The 24,853-nt window shown below is 41.5% G+C and overlaps 1 protein-coding gene across 1 annotated transcript; it reads left to right on the top strand.

Annotated features, from left to right (window-relative positions):
- Positions 1 to 5,968: 5,968 nt before the first annotated feature.
- Positions 5,969 to 6,599, top strand: LOC6597252 (UMP-CMP kinase). Its single transcript, XM_002022336.2, has one exon. It carries the CDS (start codon positions 5,986 to 5,988, stop codon positions 6,580 to 6,582), a length of 597 nt encoding a protein of 198 aa, XP_002022372.2. The 5' UTR covers positions 5,969 to 5,985; the 3' UTR covers positions 6,583 to 6,599.
- The last annotated feature ends 18,254 nt before the right edge of the window (positions 6,600 to 24,853 follow it).

Raw genomic sequence — 24,853 nt, 5'->3', positions numbered from 1 at the left:
GCGTGGCTTGAACCGAAAAGGGAAGGGACGGGCGAGTAGGAGGGAGGGGTGGGTAGATGGCGTTGTTGTGTGGCCAAAATGGAAGTTTTTGGACACGTCCACATCCTGCCTGCCTGCTGCTGCTGCTGCTGCGTCCTGCGCGTCCTCTCTGGGTCCTCCACTTGTCGACGGTTTTGTCGTGTTTCTGTCGGATTTTATGGTCGCGCATTTTGGCCCCCCACACCCACGCCCACCCCCTCTGGCCCTTAGCCACCCCCCCCCCTACCCAATGCCTCCCCGCAGGCGCACTGATTTTGCCTTTGCTGTTTCCATTCGACGCCTTTTCCCCTCCTTCTGTACTCCCTCCCTCCCTCCCTATCCCTCCCCCACTTTCCACTTATTTAATTCCATGTCTTTATCCCCCTCTACGTCCCTCCTCTTTCCGCATGTTTCTCCATTTGATTTCCATTTACTACTCCTTCGTCACTAAGTGTTTTCCTCCTGTTTTCCTCCTGTTTTCCTCCTGTTTTCCTCCTGTTTTCCTCCTGTTTTCCTCCTGTTTTCCTCCTGTTTTCCTCCAGTTTTCCTCTTGTTTTCCTGTTTTCCGCCTCACAATTTTTCGTTTCTTTTGTGTCCGTTTTCCGTCTTCCTTTGCTTCTCTTTGCTATCAATCTTCTGCTAGTCCTTTTCTCTTCATTCTTCTCCTGTTCTTTCGCTGCATTCTTCTTCTTTTTCTCTTCATCTTCGGCCTCGTCTGAAGAGGCGTAGGCGTGGGCGTGCAAATGGGAGTAGAAGTAGGCGTGGACGTGGGCGTGCAGGGGGAGGGGGAGGGGGAGGGGGAGCCCGAGGAGGCATAAACGAACGAGGAAAAGCACAAAGAGAAGGAGATGAAAGAAAAAGCATGCAGGAAAAACGTTAAAATCTTAAAGAACAAAAAACGAAAACGCAAGACGAAGCAAAAGCACAAAAGGGAAGGCGCAAGAAACGTAGGTGGCAACACCAGCAACAGCAGAATGTGCAACATTCACCCCCTCTCCACCCACACAGGAGTGTATGCAGGCAACCCCCGTGTGTATTGGCCTCGAATTATGAGAATGAGATTTCACGGCTGGTCACGCGATTAAAGTGAAAGGAAGGATGAAAGGAGGGCTGAAAGAAGGGTCAAAGGGAGGCAGAAGAAGGCTGAAAGAAAGGCCGAAAGAAATGTTGGAAATAGGCTGGAAGAAGGCTGAAAGGAGGGCTGAAAGAAGGACTGAAAGAAGCCTAAAAGAATGGTCAAAGGGAGGCTGAAATAGGCTGAAAGAAGCCAGAAAGAAGGGCGGAAAGAAGGCTGAAAGAAGCCAGAAAGAAGCGCGGAAAGAAGGCAGAAAGAAGGGCCGAAAGAAGGCTGAAAGCAGGGCTGAAAGAAGCCAGAAAGAAGGGCGGAAAGAAGGCTGAAAGAAGCCAGAAAGAAGCGCCGAAAGAAGGCTGAAAGAAGCCAGAAAGAAGAGCCGAAAGAAGGCTGAAAGAAGGGCTGAAAGAATGCTGAAGGAAGGGCTGAAAGGAGGGCTGAAAGAAGGACTGAAAGAAGCCAAAAAGAATGGTCAAAGGGAAGCTGAAATAGGCTGAAAGAAGCCAGAAAAAAGGGCCGAAAGAAGGCTGAAAGAAGCCAGAAAGAAGCGCCGAAAGAAGGCTGAAAGAAGCCAGAAAGAAGGGCCGAAAGAAGGCTGAAAGAAGCCAGAAAGAAGCGCCGAAAGAAGGCTGAAAGCAGGGCTGAAAGAATGCTGAAGGAAGGGCTGAAAGAAGGCTAAACTGATTAATAAAGTACGAGAGAAGAAGAAAGAAGCAGAAAGCAGAGAAAGGAGACAAAGAAGAATGAAGAACCGCAAAGCGGAAGCGCCCAAACCTCAGGATGAAGAGTAAAGAAGGAATCAAGAAGAGCCCACAAATAAAGAAGAAAAAAGAAAAACAACAAAGGATAATAAAAGAGTAAAGAATAAAAGAAAACAGAGATAAAACAAAGCGAAAACAGAGAGAAACGCGCAAAGTGGAAGTACGAAGAAAAAGAATGAAAAAAAAGGAAGAAGAAAGGAAAAAGAAAGGAAAAAAAAAAACGAACATAAGGATTTGCTCTAAGCTTTCTTCTCTCTCCCCCCACCTCTCTCTCTCCGTCCCTTTGGATCTTCAGGATACGCGAATTTCCCCATTAAATATCAACGGAAAAATTGTTGCCAAAAGCCAAAGTGCAGCCACGCCCACACACACCGCAGAGAGTGGAGCCAGCGGTGAGCGAGGGGGGAAGACAGACAGACACCTTTTGCCAGGGGGGAGGGGGAGGGGGGAGCCGACAAAACCACAGAGAGAGAGAGAGAGAGAGAGAGAGAGCACATCCCAACCGACCATCCGTCCAACCATCCATCAGCAATCACTCCTCCACAGACATCCTCCGGGAGGCATTTCTTTCCATTGTTCCCTACTGCTCTCTGCCCTGTCCCTTTTCCCTATCTATCTCTCTCTCTCCCTCCCTTTGTCTGTTCTTTTGCGGCTTGCCCATGCGGCGTATGTGCTACTTATTAAGTATACGTCAAGTGAAACCAAAATGGAACTCGTTTCCAATTAAGTGCAAAAGTGTGGAAGGAGGGGCGGTGGGGACAGGTAAAGGAACAGGTGGAAGAGGGCGAGAGGGACAAGTGGGACAGCTGGAAGAGGGCGAAAGGGAGCGGAAAAAGGAGCCCAAAGGCATATCTGGAGGCAGGCGGAACACCTGCCTGTGGATGGCACGTCGCCGAGGAACCAGAGAGAGTGAGAGAGAAAGATACAAATGATATTTCACAGAGCAAATTGCATGGAAGAACCCAAAATACCTTGCACATACGAGTGTATTCCAAAAAAGCCCCAACACCAACAAGTCGAAGAGCTGCAGAAACGAGCATAACGCGTGCATAATTTTCCACTCCATTCCATTCCACTCCACCCCCCATCGCAAAAAAACAACAACAGAAAGGAAACAAAGCCAAACGTAACGGTAAAGATATGCAGAGTCGTTCCATATCAGCATCGAATAAGAGCAAACGCCACTCGAGCGAGAATGTCCAGCATTACACGACTTTCAGATACTCTAAGCCCTTAAGCCGAGCTGCCCCCAACAGCGAAGAGAGTGATCACACACACGGCATGTATTTGGTTTGAGCCTAGCCCCTGGACCGTACTCGCTGTGAAAATATCCCATAAGCAAACGGCTGCATTCGTCCCAAATGAAAGGGTATCCTCTGCAGATGAGATGGTGATGACAACAATGACATCTCGATGCCAAAAGCAGCAAAAGGAGAGGCAGCGCCAGCACCATGGGGCACCATCTGCAGCAGCTTAAGATATACAAACAAACAAAATATAATATACAGAAAAGGCATGCCCCAAAGGGCGTGCCCTGCCACCGGACGAAGCGTGGTGCCTTTTCTGGTATTCGATTTTCTTCGTAATTTTTGCCACTGTCTGTTCTGGATCCGTCTTTGTTGTGCGTCGTAAAAACAGCAAGCAACTGATTGAGTTTACATAGCCAATGACTACTGTGGGGCGGGGATACATGGGTAGAAAGGGAGCGAAGGAGGGAGAGAGAGGCAGAAGGCAGACGACAGAGAAATGAGAGATAATGACGAGGGGGTCTCCTTGGTGTAGACGTGTCAGAGGGGCGCTGGACACTTTGGGGGTGTGGTGTCGTATTAGTTGTATTAAATGGAAAGCCCCTCGCTTCCTCGCTTCCTATCTCCCTTTCTACCTCTCTCGCTCTCTCTCCCTCTGATTTTTCCTGCTATTTTACTTTCGTTTTAGGGGAAAAAGTTGTATTTTGTCTAGGGAAATTATCTGAAATTTTCTGGGTTATTTGGTGTTTTCTTTTAGTATTTTTGTTTAAGAATTTGAGTATTTTTTAAAACGTATTTTAGTACTTTTAAAACAAAATTAAGTATTTTTTACAAATTGTAGTATTCTTTGTATAAAGAATTTTGGCATTTTTTTAAAAAGAATTTCAGTATTCAAAAATTGTAGTAAAAAATGTTAAAAAGAATTTAGTATTTTTTAAACAGGATTTGTATTATTTTTCTAAAAAGAAGTTAAGTATTTTTTATTTTACGAATTTAAGTATTTTTTGTAAAAAAAATTGTAGTATTAAAAAAAAAAAACAATTTTATTATATTTTTTAAAAAAGAATTGTATAATTTTTTTAAACAGGATTTTTATTATTTCATTTTTCAAATGAATTTCAGTATTTTTTTTTAAAACAGTTTTAGTATTTAAAAAAATTTGTTTTTGATTTAATATGTATTTTTGTTTAGTATTTATTAATTGTAGCATTTTTGCCATTTATTTGTATTTAATTGGTATTTATTTGGTATTTAGTATTTTCACTCAAAGATATTTGATACTTAAATAACATTCTAGTATTTGGTATCTTTTAGTATCTTTTAAATAGTGAAAATCAAATGGAAACTGTACTTAAATTTTCTGCCAGTGCTTCCACACTTTTCTAATAATCGAATAATCCCCCATGAGCGCTCTCCTTTCACTGGCTTTCCTGTACTTGGCTTTTTCTTGCCCCCTGAACACAGCTTTTTGCATCCTTTTTGGGGGTGGGGGCGAGCGCTAATTGAGAGAAAGAGAGAACTTATTGCATTGCCAGTCGGATGTCGGCAGCTGAGGAAGGGCTGCATTAGCCACACCTCCTGCCTCCTCCTGAATTTGTTCTCCCACAGTGGATGTTCCTTATCGCCCATTCTGCTGTTCCTCCTCAATAGACACGTCTCACTGCCACTCCTCCTTTGCCATGTTCTTATCCCACTTTTACTTCTGCCACTTCTGCTTCTCAGTTCTTCTTCGCCTACTTATACTTCTCCCTTCTCCTTCTCCTTCTCGCACTTCTGCTTTCCCCTTCAGCTTCTGTTTTCTTCTGCCTCTCCTTTCTCCTGCCCCCACTTCTGTTTCCCCCCTTCTTCTTCTCATACTTATCCAACAGTTGTCCTCCTACTGCTCCACCTTTACCACCTCCTGGTTGTCCTTCACCTCTTGCCACCTACTTGTCTCCTCCTCCTCCTCCTCCTCCCTCTTCTTCTAGTGTTGGACAGGTGACTGTTGCTGCTCCTTCTCCTCCTTTGATTTCACTTCTTCTTCTTCTCCCTTTTTGCCGCCGCCGCTTGGGCATCGCATCCGTGGGTGCGCAACCTGCTCTCCTTTTTTTTTTCCTCTCTCTTGCTCGCTCTTGTCTTTCGCTACACTCGGGTCACCCTGTCAAATAATTAATGAGCATGTGTGTGTGGGTGTGCGGCGTACAATATTATGTAAGCGAAAAGCATAACAACTGTAAATGTCAATACACAGAAGGCACCGCCACCCAAGCGTCTCCCCCTCCCTCTCCCTAGACTATCCATTCAGGCTCCAGCCTTCCCTCAAAGCGGGCTTTCAGTGTACTTATATTTTCCACGAAAATTCCCATATTTATAGAAAAGAAGGAACCAAAATAAATTGATGTGGGGGGGGGGATGATGGAGACATTCAAAATGTCAAAGCCACAGATAAAAAAAAAAAGAGGAAATGACATTCAAAATAGCCAAAGAAAGGAGGAGAGGAGAGAACGCGTGGCAGAGGCAGCGGGGAAAAAGAGAAAAGAAATGCCACAAGAATTTCTGGATTTTCGTATTTTTTTCTTAATAAAATTTCCCTTGTATTTAGTAATAGTCAATGCCCCGCCCCGCCCCGCCCCACCGAAATCACCAAGTGGTGGAAATCGTAAAATGATTTTGTTGTGACATTTTATTACGCATTTCGTATCCCTTTTGGCACGCCTTTCCCTCCTTTGGCAACAAACAACCCAAGTATCGATTTAGTGTTGAAAAACACCCTTTGGAACGAATGCTATCCCGTAGTTTGGGTAGTCAATGGAATAACTTTCAAGCTGTTTCTTTATTATTGTTTCTTCAAAGGCAGGCAACAATTCAACAACTCGACCACATTTTCCAGCACTATTCGAACGGAATTATGAGCAGTTTCGCGACCAAAGCCAAGGTTGTCTTCGTCCTTGGCGGCCCAGGGGCTGGCAAGGGTACCCAGTGCTCGAGAATCGCCGATCGATTTCGCTTCACGCACCTGTCCACGGGCGATCTGTTGCGGGAGGAGGGCTCTCGCGAGGGCTCACAGTACGGGACGATGATCGAGGAGCACATGCGCAACGGGAAAATCGTGCCCGTGGAGGTGACCTGTTCGCTGCTGGAGAAGGCGATGAAGAGCTCCGGGAACTCGATGTTCCTCATCGATGGCTTTCCCCGCAATCAGGACAATCTGGATGGCTGGAATCGTCGCATGTCCCCGAAGGTGGACATGCAGTTCGTTTTGTTCTTCGATTGCACTGAGGAGGTCTGCGTTAAGCGCTGCCTGAAACGCGGCCTAAACGGCTCCGGGCGCATCGACGACAATCTGGAGACTCTGAAGAAGCGCATTCAGACGTACAACAAGCATTCGTTGCCCATCATCCAATACTTTCAGGGCACTGGCCAGATGAAGACCATCGATGCGGGGCCCGATGCCGATCAGGTGTTCGCCCAGGTGGAGAGCACCTTTTTGGCCAGCGGTTTTTAGCCGCTTTTGGCCGTTCGATTAGGCCTTACCTGTACCTGAATGCATTTCAAATTAAATGGCAAAAACCTAATGAAATAAACACTGGGCCACAATCCAGCAACCTGTTGAACCAAAGTCTTTGGTGTCTCTCCTCAAATGTTGTCCATTCTCTGGCACAGACAATTATTCAATTACTTTGTGCGAAACCTTGCCTGAAACCCAATATTATAGTGGGGTTAAGAGGTCTGGACTGGACTCATCTTCTATAATTTGTTTGCCCATCAATTATTGTATTTAATTTCATTGCAAAATGCATTTTGAACTTTCAACAAAAGCGAGAATCAAAGGCGGTGCCTTGGTATGGACTTTGAGCTGTCAAAACTCTTGATTATCACCACAAATGAGACACGAGCTCTTGATGTCGTCAAAGAAATTAATTAGTTGAAACGTGAGAGCAATCAAAGTAGTGCATACTGTACCACTCTCGAATCGAATCTATAGAGAGAGTCAGAGAGAGAGAGAGAGAGACACAGGGAAAGGGTGCTGTTGCTGTTGCTGTTGCTAGGGGCTACTCTTGGAGGTGGTTGTGAATGGGGTGTAAATGTGGGGTTTGGGGTGGAAGCCGAGTAGTTGAACAACTTTTGTCATCGTAACTTGCAATTGAATGAACATTTTGTCCAAAACTACTACAAATGAGAGCAGAAGCGGGGAATGCGAAAGGAATTTCCAAAGGGGGAGCGAGAAAGGGACTCCTATCCACCGATTCTTCGAGGAGCAGGAGCAGGAGCTGTGGAGAGGGTCTGCATGGACTGTTCTGCAGTGTGAAAGGGTACAGGGTGTAGAGGCAGACAAAACAGGGTGTAGAGGCAGACAAAACAGGGTGCAGAGACCGACACTAGAGGGTGTAGCAAGCACAAGGACTGTGTATTTAGTTGTTGGATTGGATGGAATTTTCTGCTCAACAACGAGTACCCCTATTCAATAATATCATGCACATATCGTGGGACTCTCCTCCTTTCCTTACTTACAAAACAGGCCTCAAATCCTTATAGTTTTAACATACATTTTGTCGCAAAGCCATGAAAACTTACCTAAAAAGACAGAAAAGAGAAAGAGAAACAGTTAGTTTTGGTTAGTGATGAAGTGTTTAGATAAATAAGGAGCCCGACCGATGGGCTGTGCCGCATGACGCGTGACAGCCACCAGAAAGCGCTTTCGTGAAAGAATTATGTTTCGAAAGAAAGAACGTATTTTAGATTTTAGAAATTCTCTTTGGGTTCTACTTGTATTTGCCTCAAGGGATCTTTCTCGCTTTCTTTCAGATTTATCTATGTTTTTATTTGGGTTTTTTGTCAGTGGATGTCAGCAGATGTTTCCATTGCTCAATCATTGCTGGCCCCATGGATGGCTTGTGTTGGAGAGTGTAGAGCGAACAAAGCAAAAGCGCACACAAATCAAACAGAAAGAGAGATGAAACATGGTGGGCGTGGACGTGGGGGGGCGGGGGGGTTCTGTTGTACATTATATACATTTATATAGTACCATATATACTCGTAGGCACATGCCCCCGATTGCATAAATACACATTTCAATTGAAAGTCGTTCAAGTGCAAAATGCGAGAAAAAGAAATAAAAACAACAAAAACAGACACACTTGAGCACAAAAATTGAAGAAAAAATGTATTTTAAGACGAATATGGTATGCTCTCAGAAATCAAATAAAAGTCTACTGATCCTTTCTTTAAAATGGAATCCTTTGGATGGATGGATTTTTTGATCTTTCGCCCAGAGAGATCTTCCATCTATTTCGAATACTCTGCCTTGGAAAATCTTCTATAGATATCTGCAGAGTAAAAACTTTTCATCAGGTATCCCCAGGACCTTTCCGAAAACTGTCTCTCTCAAAAATTTCCATAAGCGAAAGGCCACAAACTGCCCCTCGAAACGTATAGAGCCCGCCACCGTTTTTCCTATAAGTAGAGAAAAATCAGAATCTACTCAGTGCTTTCAGGCATTTGTTAATAGAGAAAACAGAGAGATATAGACAGCGAGCGAGAAAGAATGATGAATGGAGAGTTGGGGGAACGGAGAGCGAGAGAGACAGAGAGAGAGAGAGAGGTTGATCTTCGCTATACACAACACTGTATCGTATATATATATATATATACACATATCTACATGTATATGATTTCCACTGATTTGCGGATTGCGTGCAAAGCGATAGAAACACAAAAAAAAAATAAAAGAAAATTTACAACAAAGAAACGGGAAAGATTCAATGAAAATTACAACGAAACGGAATGCCTAATGTCCGAAATGCAAAGTCATTTTTAAATGGATTTTATTAAGACATTTTCCGTACAATCTCTGGGATTCGCCTGTTTGTTCATTCAACAAAATTCCCATAAGCGAAAGGACACGAGATCGCAAGAGTTAAGGATCGAGGATCGTAAACGTTAAGAATGTTCCCCGTGAATGTTGTCGGTCGCTCTTGCTGTTTATGTTTGAAAAGCAAAAATCCATTGAACTGCATTTTATAAACGAGTATCTGAGTATCTAGATATCTGTGCCCCCTCCCCCTTCTCAACTGGAATCTATAGACAATGCACATGGCTGCGGATTGGGAAAGGAAAACCAGTTTCTGGTTTCAGTTTCAGTTTTTTCGAGTTCAGTTTTCAGTTCAGTTCCAAATGCAATTTCAATTCCAATTCCCAATCCCATTCCACACAATTGTCAGCCTTTCTCGCAGTTGTCAGCGATTTCTTTCAGATTTCGGAATGCAAACGCGATAGATACATAAATAAATAGACATTCCCCTGCAGTAGGGCGATTTCTTTAGACTTTTGATTGAAATATTCTTTAATTTCAATTACATTTTTGACCTTTTTTGTGATTTAGATCTGAATTAATTCTAAATCGAAGATCGTAGGAGAGCGATACAGACAGAGAGCGGCGCGTCAACCTCTGACATTGTTTTGTTATAATAAAAATAGAAATTAATTGCAAGAAGAAACAAAATATAAATAAATAGAAAACAAAGAAAAAATGCTGATAACAAAAGCAAAATAGAGGGAACAGAGAGAGAGAGAGAGCGGATAAGAAGTAGTGCCCAGCTCCAACCAGAATTTCCATTACCCTGGCCTTAGTGGCTTATGAATGAAAATTTGTTTCTCTCACGACAAAAGATGACGATTACTGAGTCTCCGACATTATCTGATGTACTTTGTATATATGTATATACATATGTATTTTAATACTGGTTTACAACTATATCTGTTATCTATATCTGTGTCTATTCCTCTATATAATGGGGATCTTTGAGCGAATCGCTTTCCGACCGACCCTCCATATTGCGTCTTATAGCGGTGGCGGCCTTTTTTTTTTGAAGCACAGATACAGATGCGCAAAATGCAACAAAGATGTATTCCTATTAAAAACAAAAAATGCACGGACTAGTTCTAATACAAAAACTTGCACTAGGGCAAGATTATAAAATTTCCATAAGCACATCGGAATTCAATATAACTTTATTTCCTGTGCAATATTTCCATTTGAAAAAAAAGGCCTGGTCACACTGTACAATATTCCCATAGCTAAATGGATTTAGCTCCACTCATTCGCTGTACAAATTTCCCATAAACGAATAAATATCTTGTTAAAAAGATTATCATCCATCTCTTTTTTTTATGTTAATAATTTCCATAATCAAAAGGATACCAAATTCCCATTAGAAAATGGTTTAAAAATACAAATTTCCCATAGGAAAATGGAAAACTTTGAAATACAAATCCCATAATACTCTATTGCTGTGGATAATTCCCATAGGCGAAGGATACAATTTTATTCACTGCAAAAAGAAAAGACTCATAAGCTAAATAATTTTTAATAAAAAGCCCTTGATACACTGCACAAAATGCCCATAAGGGAAAGGATACCATTTGAATAAAAATGCCATGTTTCACTGCACAAACATTTCCATAAGAAGATGGATAAAAAACCTTTGGATTTGGAATAAAAATCTTACGATGCGCTGAAAAATATTCTCAAAGGAATATCTTCAAAATTGAAAGCGCTTGATTCATTGGAGATAATTCCCATAAGCGAAAGGATAATGACTAAATTCTGTACGGCTGGAATATTCTTTTATTCCCTCACTCTCGAGTGACCACTGTACTTAGTTTTTGGTTTGTCTTTGAAATTTCCTATCGACACATATTTCTTTTTTTCTTTTGTAGTTTTCGTTCTCCGTTCTTCGCTTTCGCCATTCGTTCCATTATGAACTGTTACTTGTGTTTGCTTTGCATTTTGTTTGTTATTTTTGTTGTTGTTTTTTTTTCTTCTTTATAAGCTGCCTCTGCGATTACGCTGACGTCATTAGGGAGGGGAGATGGAGGAATACGATGGGACCAGCGGAGGGCCAGGAGGGTCGGCGCTTCGGTCAGAGGAATAAGCATAGGAGGAGTGAGAAATGAAGTTGGGAGCAGAACGAACCGTACACGGACGTCAGCACATAGATTATTTGATTTATAAATGCACTTAGACTGTAAATAGATACAGATACACTCACAGATAGATGTGTGCCGCCTATAGATACCGATACAGATACACTCACAGATAGATGTGTGCCGCCTATAGATACCGATACATTAGATGTACACACACGGCTATAGCACATATGTATTCAGATCTATAACTGTTGTTATTTAATTGGATTATCATTGAGCGAGCCACAACAAAACACAATGGAATGGAATGGAATGGCGTGGAATGGAATTGTGGAACTAGTCACCATTTCCAATTGTACGCTGCTGCTGCTTTCCAGGGGGAACGAAACACTGGAACGACTGTGGAAGAAGAATGGTGCTGCGGGCAAAGAATTTCCTACTACTGGAATGGTATGGAATGTGGCGTGGTGCTAAAATGAGAGAAAGTACAACACACACACACACATAGACTCGAATAACCTTTAACCGAGGAAACTATATTTTGATGATCATTTAGCGAATGATTCATTGTTTCAACAGAGATCTACAGTAGAAGCAGTGGAAGAGCGCTCAAGATACGTATAAAGCAGTGCCAGGAGTGAAGCAGTAGAAGCAATGGAAGAGCCCTCAAGATAGGTATAAAGCAGTGCAAGTAGTGAAGCAGTAGAAGCAATGGAAGAGCCCTCAAGATAGGTATAAAGCTGTGCAAGCAGTGAGTCAGCAGACAACTATAAAGCAGTATATCACTTTAGCTATCAATATAAAGCAGTTCACTGCAGAGCAGCAGATCCCTGTACGCATTCGATGCAAGCAGTGCAAGAAAAACCAAGAAAATCAAGTGATAGACAGCTGGAGCGAATGAACGATACACAGATCCATAACAGTATCATGAGAGGCGAACGAAACTAAATAAACTGCTTGAAAACCAGGCTAAAAGACTTTGCGGCGAAGAAGGATAGTTAAAATGAAATGTTTAACCCGTGAACAGCAAGTAGACTAAGAAGTAGAAATAGAAAACAGAAAGCAGAAAGCAGTGCAACGAGATTGGGTATACCTATTATTCAGATAACATGACTCTATAGACGGACATTAAATGGCGCAAAACAAACCGAAGCTAAAAAAGCGACCGAGGAGTGATGCCGCAAGACGGTATGTCTTGGTGGTATGTCTTATAGATGAAAAGATACACACAGAGAGACCCCCGTGTTCCCATAGATAGAACCTGCCCCGAATACACACTCCAGGCAACGAGGATAGGGTATCAGCAGTAGAACAAAAAGTAAGTAAAGTAATAATAAAGAGACCGGGGGAGTCGTTGTCGTAGTCGTTGTCGCCATCATCAGCGTCTATCGGGGTGGGGGGAGTCCGAAGACATACCTATGCCCACTTAGAGACACATGTATGTATGCTTATTTACATAATGTACATACAATACACACATACATGCACACAAACTCGTAATACACTCTCCATTCGTGTCTACTCTGAATGGCTCAACTGTACAACAACTACTTTGCCTTCAACTTTTACCCCCCGCCCTCGACCATCGTCATCGTCATCGTCATCCGTGCCTCTTGTCTCCTTGAAGGAAAGCTCGCGAGACAGAAAACACCGCCACAAACCAGAAGACGAAGACGGCCAAGCCAGAATCACAAGAACAAGAAAGATGAGCAAGACGACGACGACAACAACAACATTCGCATAAAAGGAGACAAAACAGAGCCCCAGTCCAGTCCAGTCCAGTCGTCCACCACACAAAAACAACCACCTGACAAGCAAAACAGATTCGTAATGGTACTCCCATTCTCCCAAGCACATACAATGTATTTTATGCATTTTAAAAGACATTTAGTTTAACTTTAAATCGTTTTGAGACATCAGAGATCGTTTGAATTCGAAATTTAATCATTTGACGAGCCTTTAAGTCGAAATGTTTTTTTGTTTCTGGTATTTCTCTATTTTAATTGCAGGAAATCTGAATTTTTGAAAGACATTTTTTAATTATTTTTCCTTTTTTCGTTGAATTAAGCTATCAGAATATTTTCTTAGTAATAAGGAAAAGAATTCAAATTTTTGTAAAATAAAATGCCATATATGTACATATATTTCAGGTGTGCCGTGCCCTGTGGCATTTTTGTTGATTTCCCAAAATTCCATTCGAAAATTCACTCAATGAAGGCAATTAGCTTGAAACTTCCTCCGGGCTGTTTACTTCCTTTTGACACCTTTCCATCATTTGGTAATTGACTAATTTGTCGGGTGGGCGCCTGCCAGCCTGCCGTCTCTTAAAAGCTCTCTTTTTTTTTTGTTGTTGTTTTTTTTTTCTTGTATTCCTGTTATGCTCTGCCGCTGCCAGCAGCTGCTGCCCGTTCTCGAGGGTCTGCGTGTGTGTGTTTGTGTGTGTGTGTGTGTGTGTGTGTGTGCGAGTGCGAGTGAATGCCTGAGCATGTTCGTTGGCGCTGCTTCTGCCGCTGCAGCCGCGAAAGGTGCTCAAGCAGGAGGCCATGATAGCCACCAAAACTGCAGCTGCCGACACGGCCGCTGCGCTGACGCTGACGCTTACGAAGTCAATGCAGCGCGCGCGCAGGCACACGCATGTGCGTCAGACATGTCCGTTAGTAGTTGGTTGCTCCTTGCTCTGGCTCTGCTGGCTCCGCTGGCTCCTACCTCTTGCTCTCGCGCACAAAACACATAGAGGAACGACTCGAACCAGACGACGGACGAGAATCGTCGTTCGATGCAAAAACAACAAAACCAAGGCGGCGGCAGCAGAGCAGGCAAAGTCGTGATTGAGTTGCCTGCTGCTGCTCTGCTCTGCTCTGCTCTGCTCTGCTGCTGCTCTGCTCTGATGCCTGCTGCTCTGCTGCCTGCTGCTCTGCTGCTGCCTGCACATTGCACAATTTTGTTAATGTACAGGAATTAAATATGTATGTACATGTGCATGTATGTGTGGGTGTAGGTGCATTTGTATATAAAATATGGCCAAAAGGTAATTGCGTGGGTCCACCTCCCACCCTCCTCCCCTCCCCTCCCCACCCCTCCCCGTCTCTCTCTCACTCTCTCTCTCTCTCTTTCGGTCTCCTATTCAAATATTCTTTTCCTTGTCGCTCTCCAGGGGTCCAGGCATCAAACATGTTTGATGTAAACACACAAATTACGCAGTTTTCAGTCCCACAAATTATTACGAATAAGACGCATTAAAGACGGCGTTACGGCAGATATTACGCAATAAACAAGCACAGATCGAAAAAAGAAGAAGGGGGAATGCGGGAATGGAGACTGGGAAGAGGAAAAAAAATTGCTGAAAGCAGATGAAAACTAAAGCTAGAATTCTCAAGAGATCCCTTGGGATTCCTAAAAGTTTGCATCTTTCTTATGGAGAGCTCCAGAGCTCCAGAGATTTCTTTCAGTTCAACATTCAATGGACACGCGGTGGGCGAATGGTTCAAAGATGAAACGAAATGCAACTCTGAAACTGAAAGCTAGTGCCTGAAGCTGAAACTGAAGCTTGAAGGCCGAATACAAAACTGAAACTAAAACCAGTGGCGAATATGAGGCTAAAAGCTATAAACTGAAGACGAGGCAGAGGCAGGACCCGTTGGTTACCCTAGAGTACAGTATTCCTATGATACAAACGACAGTAGGACAATCATATGATATAGTGAACCGATCTGGCCAAAACTATCTAAAAAAGGGAAAGTTTCATTGAGGGGTCTGTCTTATGGATCCCCGGGTCTCCCCTGCAAGCAGCTGATGTTAATCGTAATGTCCTCTGTGGCAAGAGGCATGTACATGTGTATGTATGCATAATGAAGACGGAACTGCAGCTGAAACTGAAGCTGATGATGGAGAGGGGAGGAGACACTGAAACTCTGAGAGACTGCCACTGGTGGTGGCGGTGGTGGTGCTGCCGCTGCCGCTGCCTGGAGGAGGACAAATGAGTGAGTGGGTGGCTGAGAGTCCCAGTGTCCAGGGTCCAGTTTCCAGGGTAGAGGTCGGTATATAAATGGGACATTTGCTGCTTCACTTGGAGCTCTCTCTCTCTCTCTGTCTCTCTCATTCTCTTTGTCTGTCGGAGCCCACCATCTACCATCTAGCTCCTCCCCACTGCCGCCCACTGTCCCACGCTCTGTGTGGAATGACGCATTGAGTGACTGCTGTTTATGCCAGGCTTTTCAGGCGGGCTGGTAGGTCTATGACGTGTGTGTGTTTGCCAAATGTGTTGTTGTTGGCTGTTGTTCCCCGCTGTCGTCGTCCCACGTAGGCGCTAACTGCCGCAGAGGCGTCGCTGTCGCAGCTCTCCGTCTCTCTCTCTCTGTGGCTCTCTGCCCTCACTGCAGAAGGGTTTTTCTCTTTTCGTTTTCTTCTTAAACAAGGGCCCTCAAGGTACATTCATCTGCGGTAGATACACGCAAGAGGGACCTATATTTGATGGCACCTCCACCACCTTCTTTGCCGAATATATCCTGGAAGCTATGCCCAAAAATTTAAAAGAAGAAAATAAAATTACTGTGTAGGTTCCCCGTGTGTCTGTGAGTGTGTGTGTGTGTGTGTGTGTTGTGTGTATACATTGACTCGACCATCTATGTATCTACGTATCTGTGTGTCCAATGTATCTCAAAACTCAATCTATATATATATAGACATATATTTACATATGTATGTATGCACCTTTTGAAGGAGGTCAAATCCGCACGGAATGTTTGTCGAGTGCCTTAAGCCCCCCCCCACACTCATAAATGGCACGAGAAAAGGATTAGGTTTTTGTAGAATATTTGGCAAATGCATTTTCCATTTCCCCCAGGAGTCCCCCGGGCGGCAGCGGGGGCCACCGGGGCACAAGTGGCACTCAAAATAGACTTAAGCCCCTAATTGGGCTTGTAGGATGGTTATAACAGCCAAGGACCTCGGACAAGCCGAACAAAAATTACTAAAGTTAAAAAAAATATATATTAATTCCTTGTTTTTATTTTATTTTTTAATAAAAATATAAAATATATATACATAAATCAATATAAAATGAAATTTACCCTTGGTTAATTTTTTTTTTGATTTCATAAAAATTATAATTCATAAATATATATAAAACAAAAATAAAAAAATATTCTCTTGGTTAAATTTTTTTTTTATATTTTCTTAGTGTTTTATTTATTTATTAGATTCATTTTTACAGTGTTAAATAAATTGCAATATTAATATATTTTATGATAGAATTATAAAACTTTGAAGATACGATTCATGTATCTTTTTCTGCATACATACATATGTACTTCAACAATTTCCCCACAAAGATAGACTTCAATCCAACTATAAAAACCGTATCGTTTGAGATTGAAGTACCCTTCAGGCCCTTGGGGCAAAACGAGAGCGCATTCAATGAATTCCGATTCCAATCGGAGAGGCAGACAAACACACACCTGCTTCTGGTTTCAGTCCACAAATTATACCCAAATGAGCAGCGAAACCGGGAGACAGAGACAGAGATACAGAGATACAGATAGATAGATAGATACATATATAGTTTGTGGCACGGCACAACCGCAACGAAATCGCTTGGGGGCGCTGTTGCTGGAAACGTCATGGAACATTATGGAAATACAACGAAAGAGCCAAAACGGAAATTCTGTATCTAGATACGAGAGACCCTATCTACGGCCCACCTATTTAATTGTGTATCTGTATCTATGTGTGTATCTGTGTTTATTTTTACAGGCATTGCATTCAAGATACTCGAAGATAATTGGAATGAACGAAATTCAGTTTTCATTTGCAAAAACTTCAACCCTCCCAAAAAAGAAAAAAAAACCCAAGAAAAAACAAAAAAGGGACAAAATATATATTTAGTCTCTTGCTCTCTCATTCTATCTCTTTCTATCTCACTCTCTCTTGTTAATTACGCATTTAATATGAATAACATTTTTTCCCTGTGGCCTTTTTGGGCCCAAGGCTTTCCTACACCTCCTCCTCCGCGTCCTCAATCAACTGCTGCGCATTTCAATCAATTTTTTTTTGTGTTCCAAAGTCCACGTGGCTGGACAATCAACCCCCGTTGGGGCAGCACCACAGCCACAGATACAGATACAGATACATCAGAAAACCTAGGGCTCAAGTCCCCAGCAAAAAAAAAAAAAAGAACCCAAGAGTTTGTCTTTATTTTGAGACGTAATTTTTGCCAGCATTTCATTCGGTCTAATCGCAAACAAAAGGGGGAAGGAAGATGTCGAATGGATATGAAAGATCCAAAGATTAAATTGTAATGAAAGATCAGACGATCAAATGGTTGCGCGTCATGCGAAAGCGCCCATCGGTCGGAAAAAATCGAAGATGCAGTTTTATCTACATTTTGCAGTAAATATACGCCTAAAATGGATCCAAACGTTTTTGTAACCTCATTAAATATTCCATTTAGACCGAAAAAGCAGCCTCATTGATGACTGAAAAGAATACACAAAATACTGAATACTGCTGGGTGTGAATCATAATATATCGGAGAAATACCCGCGCCCCCCCCTTATGTACAATAAATATGGCACATTTTCTCACTCATTTCTGTATATAGAGAGCGGAAAGGTGCAACAAATAAATGAGATATGGGATTGTACAATTTACATGTCTACGGCATGCGCCCGTATCCCCCCCCCCATCCACCCTTTTATATATATCACTTAATAATCTATGGGCACACGACATTGACATTGAAAATGAATCCATTTTCTGGCAAAAATAGTGAAGAATATACTCGTTTGTAGATCATTATATAAATAGATATGGGGGTTACATATTTACAGAGGGACAAACACGAGAAGACAGATGGATGGGTGTTTGGGTTCCGTTCCCTTTTCCGTTTCGCCTGATCGAACAGAAAGACAATATTTTGCGTTTTACAGGGGTTACAGAGAGAGAATAGTGATAGGGGTTGGGGTTTGGGCATGAGTCATACGCTGTAGAGAGAGTGATAGAGAGGGAGGCAATGGGTAAGTATGTATTTCATTACACTCAACGATTGCATAGGCACTTCCGTTGAACTTTGAATTGGATTTTCGATTATGAAAAAGATCTATAGATAAACATCGCCTAATGTCTGATAAGCACTGATAAGAGGAATACCAGATATTAAATAAAGATAATGCCATAGACGCATAGATACATACATATGTATATCCGTAGTGAACATAATAGAGACTACCCGCCCGCCCTCCCCCCAACGACCCGAACTTGATATTTGTCTCCGCTTCTGTTCTATCCATCTTTCAGTCCAGGATTCTTTAAACTAACTCATGGCGAAAGACTATAAAAATATCGAAAAATACTAAGAAAAATACCGAAACATACCAAGTATCAATACTAACAAAATACAAGAAAAAGTACCAATACAATATTTGAAAAAGTATCAATAAAATACTAGAAAAATACCTGGAACTACTAGATAATTCTTAACATAAACCCATACAGAAGACTAGCACTAACATCCCAGAATAATACCAAAATAATAGGCCATTGTTTTATAGAAAACTATCAGAAAATACAATACTAGACAATACTAGTAAATGCCAGAAAATACTACAAATATAATCTTGAAGACTAATATAACACTAGACTGATTCTAAAAACAAAAATAACACAACATAATTCCATAAAAAAAATACTAGTACCCCACCATCTAACCATCACAGCAGTCCCTGCCCGCCAAAAAAGAATAATCCCAGAAATATACCAGACACCAAATACTGTATAAATACCGCCTAAAGTTAGAGAGATTGCGGAATGCGAGAACGTGAGAACGTGCCCCGAAAAAAGCGTATGCCACCAAAAGGATTTACATGTGATATATGGAAAGGGCGGGGGGGATGGTAGAAAAACAAACACTCAACAACAAAAACACTTACATAAAAATCTTTATAAAACAAATAATAAACATCATCCTCTAGATTGTTGTTGTTGGCCAATAGTTGTTGTTGTTGCTGCTGTTGTTGTTGTTGTTGTTGTTGTTGTAGCAGCTGCTGGTTGCTGCTGTTGTTGTTTTGATTGGTGGGGGTGTTTGTGGTGCTATTGTTGTTGTTGTTATTGTTGTTATTGTTATTGTTGTTATTGTTGTTGTTGTTGTTATGATAACTGTGATAACTATGATAACTATTTTGGCAACTGTTGCTGTTGTTGTTGAATGTCGTGTTGATTATATAGTTATTGCACAATTGCAAATGTTGTAATTGTTGTTGTTGTGGCATTAGCAATTGTTGTTGCTGCTGTTGCTGTTGCTGCTGTTGTAATTGCTGTTGTTGCTGCTGTTGCTGCTGCAGTTGCTGTTGCTGCTGTTGTTGTTGTTGCTGGAGCAGCAGTTGCTGTTGTAGCTGATGATGATGATGCTGTTGGTGTTGTTGCTGTTGTTGATGGTGCTGTTGTTGTTGATGATAATGTTGTTGATAGCTCGACGCCTGCAATTGCCAATTTTGCATTGCACACATGTAGAACTCTGATCCACACACATATATATATATATGATGATGATGATGATGATACTATATATCTCTCTATATAAATATATATATAACGGCGAGAATATACGTATATATTTAAATCGATTTTTGATCTTGATTTGTGGTTAGCCTTTCTTCTTGTTGCCTGAATGTTGAAAACAAATGCATTACAAAAAAACACTCACACGAAATGTACACTTTTCCCTTTTTTTGTTTGTTGTTTTATTTCTTTTATTTGAAATAATCAATTTTCCCAATTTCCAATCAGATCACATTTTTGTTTGCCTTTTTTCAGCAGTAAAATATATTTGAAATGCAATCTGTGTATCGCCACAAAAACTTCAACAAAAAATGTATATCACATGAGAACGAGAATATATTTGCTCTTTTTTTGCCACCATTCACCGGGAAATCATTTCTTTGCAATTTTCAAATTATTCTCTCAAAAAATATTCTCTTAAATATTTGAAAAGTTTCATCTGTAAATTGTATGGGTATTATTTTTTTTTTGTGAGATTTTATTAGTATTATTATTGTTATATTTTAGGTAGATTTATTATGATTTGTGTTGTTATATTTTTTGGTTTTCGGTATACTTGGATTTTCCTTATTTAGTATTGTATGTGTTTCTTTTTCATTATTATTACTCTTTTTTGTTTGTAAACTTGAAATGAGCTCAAGGTAAAAAAAAAAAAAAACTTTTTGTATCAACGACCGCAGCGACGTTGACGACGACGACGAAGAAGGAGACGCAAAGTAGTCGACAAAACCAACACACACACACACACAAAAAAAAGAAGAAGAAAAAAAACGCTGTGCCAGCTGCTTGCCGGGAGCCACTGCTGTTATATTGTGCGACGTATAACTGCTCTGGTCTGGCCGTAGAACAGTTACAATGTATTGAGTGATTTTTGCCCTTCGATGGCCACAAAAACAAACAAAAACTATGCAAAAAAAAAATATATATATATATAAAACCAAACAAAAGCACTCACAGCAATTGCATTTAATATTATTATTAGATTGATTATTAATACAATGGATTAATTAATATACACATGTATAATAATATTTTATTTATAGCTCGCGTTCCGTCGCGTCGCACTGCTTTGTCATAACGACTGAGGGGCAGCAGCAGCAGCAGGGCAGATCAGAAGGCAGTAAAACGGCGCCGTCAGCAGCAGCAGCAGCAGCAGCAGCAGCTGCTGGCAGAGCAGCGCACAGGCATACACACAAACATACCAAATGCACTCATACTCCTATGCACAGACGCACAAACAAAATATATGTATGTACGGATAATCAAGAGAATACGCAAAAAAGGCATTGAAAGGCAGCAAGAGAACCGTTCATAGGACGCCAGAGGGAAGAAAAAAAAGAAGCAAGAAAAGGAAGTCTTGCTGCAGGCGACTCGAATCATTAGATACCCTAGAACATGGGACTATAATTCATACGATATAAAGTCTATAACGCCCCATTGGGGTTTACGGATGGCATTACGAACATCTGTTAAAAATCATCATACATATCTCTCTCTCCCTCTCTGTCTCTCTCTCTCTCCACCAAAGCGTAAGAATATTGTGGGCAATGTGCGACGGTGGAGTACATAAGCAGAGCCGCACATACACACAGGAACACGCATATGCAAGAGCAAAAGTGTAGCACAAAGCAATAACAAAAATTCTAGCATAACTGTTGTTCTCAATTCCCTTCACCTGCTCCCCCTCCCCCACCACCACCATGCTCCTCACCCTGCCGCCGCCAACAAACAAACCAAACCATTGCCTTTTTCCAGTGCCTACTTCTCCATCTCCCTCTTCGTGCACCTCTCTTTCGGTTGCTGTTTCTTCGACTGCTGCCATCCCTCTCTGTTTCTCTCTTGCCGTTTGCTGCTTTATTGCTCTTGCTGTTGTTGTTGTTGTTGTTGTCAGGCGGAAAGAAATTGCAATATTTGGCCATGGCATGGCCGTAGTCGAAAAGATGTTTGAAAGGGTGGACACGGACCATAGGTCAGGAGTAGACCAAAACAAAAAAAAAACAGGAATACAAATTAGGAAGTGGAAATCGCTGGTTCTTCATCTACAAATCCTTACAATAATCGCCTGATGTCATAAACATACATAAGTAGAAATTATTGAATGCCTGAGTCACCTTCCCCCCCCCCAAACCAGCCGCAAAATGATGATCTCTCATTTCTCTCGAGACTCTTCCGTTGTGTCTCATTCACATATTTGTTTGACACTCGAAAATTTTGGCGAGGTCTCTCGCTGACTCAGCAAATGTGTCGTCGTCGTCGTCGTCGTCGTCGTGGGGGAATGATTCAATTTTCTGATCAAAAAACACTATAATAAATCTTCGAAAACACACACAGATTCGAGTTTGATTAGAGAAGTGTACTAAAAATAAATTAATTTAAGGAGAAGGGATGCTTCTGTTCGGGTTCCATATTCGTTTCATTAGAACAGAGTGAAAAACAATTAACAACGAATTAACAATCCACCCTCTTGAGGGGTCGGGTGGGTCCGTCCAACCACCACGAAAAGTATTCTGTTTTTCCCTTAATTTTCGTTTTCCTGCTGCTGCTCCCCCAACAAAAAAGGAATGTATTTTATTTTAACAAATTAAAGAGGCGAAAATAACAACAGAAAAACACCAGCAAAACAGAGAGCCTCTGACGGCGACGACTGAATGTGTAATGTCAAATTGCGAGAGAGAGAGAGAGAGAGAGGGAGGGGGAGAAAGAGCGGGGGAGTGGGAGAGCATGTGCAAATGAGTGCATGAATAAATGATGCATAATGGGAAGTGGAGGAGAATGAAAGACACACAGAGAGAGAGAGAGAGGGGAGAGAGAGGGGAGAGAGAGTGGGTGAGCAAGAGCCAAAAACGAAACAAGAGCCGAAAGCAAAACACCAAGAAGAAACCCAAAAGAAAAACTTTTCGCTATAAGTATATTATAAAAAAAAAAATAAATAAATAAAAATATATAAAAAATAATTGTATATGCTGTACATACTGTACATACAAATGTATATAGATCGAGTATGTATAATGAAATGGTTAAACTGTAGGCATCCAGAAGCGTCTCAAAGCGAATCTTCGACTTGGGTCTGTGTCTGTCTGTCTGTCAGTCGGTATGGTATGTATCTCCAAGTTCCCGTATCTCAGAGCTCCAACAACAACAGCAATCGACTTCTGTACATAATGTGTATCTGTATCTAAACAAGCGACAAGCGTGAGGAGAAGAGGAGGGAGAGGGTGGAGCGAGGAGCGAGGAGAGTCAAAGCTCCAACATTGAACCGGTTCAAGTCATATTTTGCCACTGTACAAGCAGAAAAAAAAAAGAAGAAGTAAAATAAGCAGCACCAGCAGGCAGGCAGGCAGGCAGGCAGACGGGCGGGGCCGGGCCGGGCCGGGCCGGGCAGGGCAGGGCAGTGGTAGGCCGGCCGCACAACCGATAAGCTATGAAAACGATGACAGCAAAACTTTAACAGAAGTTCAACCATAAAGAGGCTTCCCCCCGCCACTTGGTGCACACACGTTGGTAGCTGCTGGTGGAAAAACTCCCAATAGATCCTCAGATCCACTCGGGCTCGGGGGTTCAATGAACTCGATCCTAAAAGAGCTTTGCTTTCAAAGACTTTCCCGACTTTTCCACACCTTTGGGGGGTAAAATATATCGTACGAGATTTGGTTCATTTAACAAATTTGTTGTTAAACACGTTTTGTTTTATAAAAACAAAAGTTTCCCAGAAATATACTAGATTAAATACCAGAAAAATACTTAATTAAATACCAGGAAAATACTTGATTAAATACCAGGAAAATACTAGATTAAATACCAGAAAATATTTATAAATACGCTCCTATTTTCTGGAATTTACAAGAAAATACGACCAAAACACTAGAAAATAAGTTACAAAAATAAGCTATAAATAAACCAGAAAATACTGAAAAATATATGTATTTATATCACAGAAACTACTAGAAAAAATTAAGTAGGATACCAAAACAAGCATTAAATACTATTAAATAGAAACAAAAATTTGAAAAATACTAGAATATTAAAAATAAATTTTTAAAATACTATGAATACGAAATATGTAATTGCTCTAGAAATACCAAAAACTAATAAAAAAAATTCCATAAAAATACTATGTATATATAAATACCAAAAGGATATTTATGAAACCCGACTACTCCCTTTCTGCGTTTTCCTGAGTTTCCGCACTGATAAAAAAAAAAAAAAATATTCCAGATTTAAAAGGAAATCAACGTATGGATGGACTCTGCCTTAGTTTGAGGCAGTCTGAGAGTCTGTTTACAAGGAGGCTAGACCAGATTAAAATATAGGATATATTTTCTCCAGTTTTCAATGGACTTCCCATTGACTTCCCCCGTGATTTAAGATCATTCAATAGGCCATTCCACAATCCACAAATTGTGTGCTCCAATTGTTGGTTTAGTGTTTTTTTCTCCTGCTTTTTTTTTTTGTGAAGGGGAAGTGCCTTTCGGAAGCTTCAATAACACACAAAAATTATGTATACACACGCCAATCGTTTCGGGGGCTTTGACATATGTACATATGCATGTCTTTTATGTGTGTGTGTGTGCATATAGTATATTTCCATGATATAAATCTATATACTATACATCGCACCACAAAGATATGTATTCGCTTTGAGGCCCAGAGACACGACAAATTTTTTGGTTTTGGTTTTGGTTTGGTGTTTTTTTTTTTGCGGCGTCCATCGGTCGCTCGATTTAACCGAGTGTCAACTGCCTATCCCCCCACCTTACACACCGTTTCTGATAATTTCTCGCTCATTTTACGTTCGGAGTTGAGTCCACAATCGAATTCGAACTCGAACTCGGAGCTCGAGTGCAAAATGCTGCGAAGAACAAACAAAAAAAGAAGGAAAAATAAAATAAAATGGAAAAGAGAGACACAAGTCGGAGACAGAGACAGAGAAAGAAAAGAGGCAGGGGCAGAGACAGAGACAGAGGCAGAGACAGAGACAGCGACTGAGCATTAAATTTAGTTCAAATTCCCCCCTTCCCCCTCCATCATCAACCTCAACGCCTGTGTCTGCGTGTATCTGTATCTGTGTCTGTGTCTGTGTATCTGCTGGAGTTTTGTCTATTAATTCTAATAAGAAAGAAAAAAGGCATCTGCAGCAGCATACCCCCATGACAGTGTGAAGAGTGGAGGCAACTCTGGCTGGTTCCAGTCCATCAACAGCAACAGCGTTGGCTGCCCCTTAGTACAGTGGTCACTCGCCTCGAATGTCGCTCGAGTTCATACACAATATTCATACATTCATATTCCATAACATT

This window comes from Drosophila persimilis, unplaced genomic scaffold (genome assembly GCF_003286085.1).
Source record: "Drosophila persimilis strain 14011-0111.01,24,50 unplaced genomic scaffold, DperRS2 tig00002283-arrow-arrow-pilon, whole genome shotgun sequence".
Lineage (NCBI taxonomy): Eukaryota > Metazoa > Arthropoda > Insecta > Diptera > Drosophilidae > Drosophila > Drosophila persimilis.
This window is presented reverse-complemented; position numbering and strand designations above follow the sequence as displayed.

What these genes read in the sequence shown, in the direction of transcription:
- LOC6597252 (XM_002022336.2), top strand. Translation starts at nt 5,986, where the DNA reads ATGAGCAGTTTCGCGACCAAAGCCAAGGTTGTCTTCGTCCTTGGCGGC.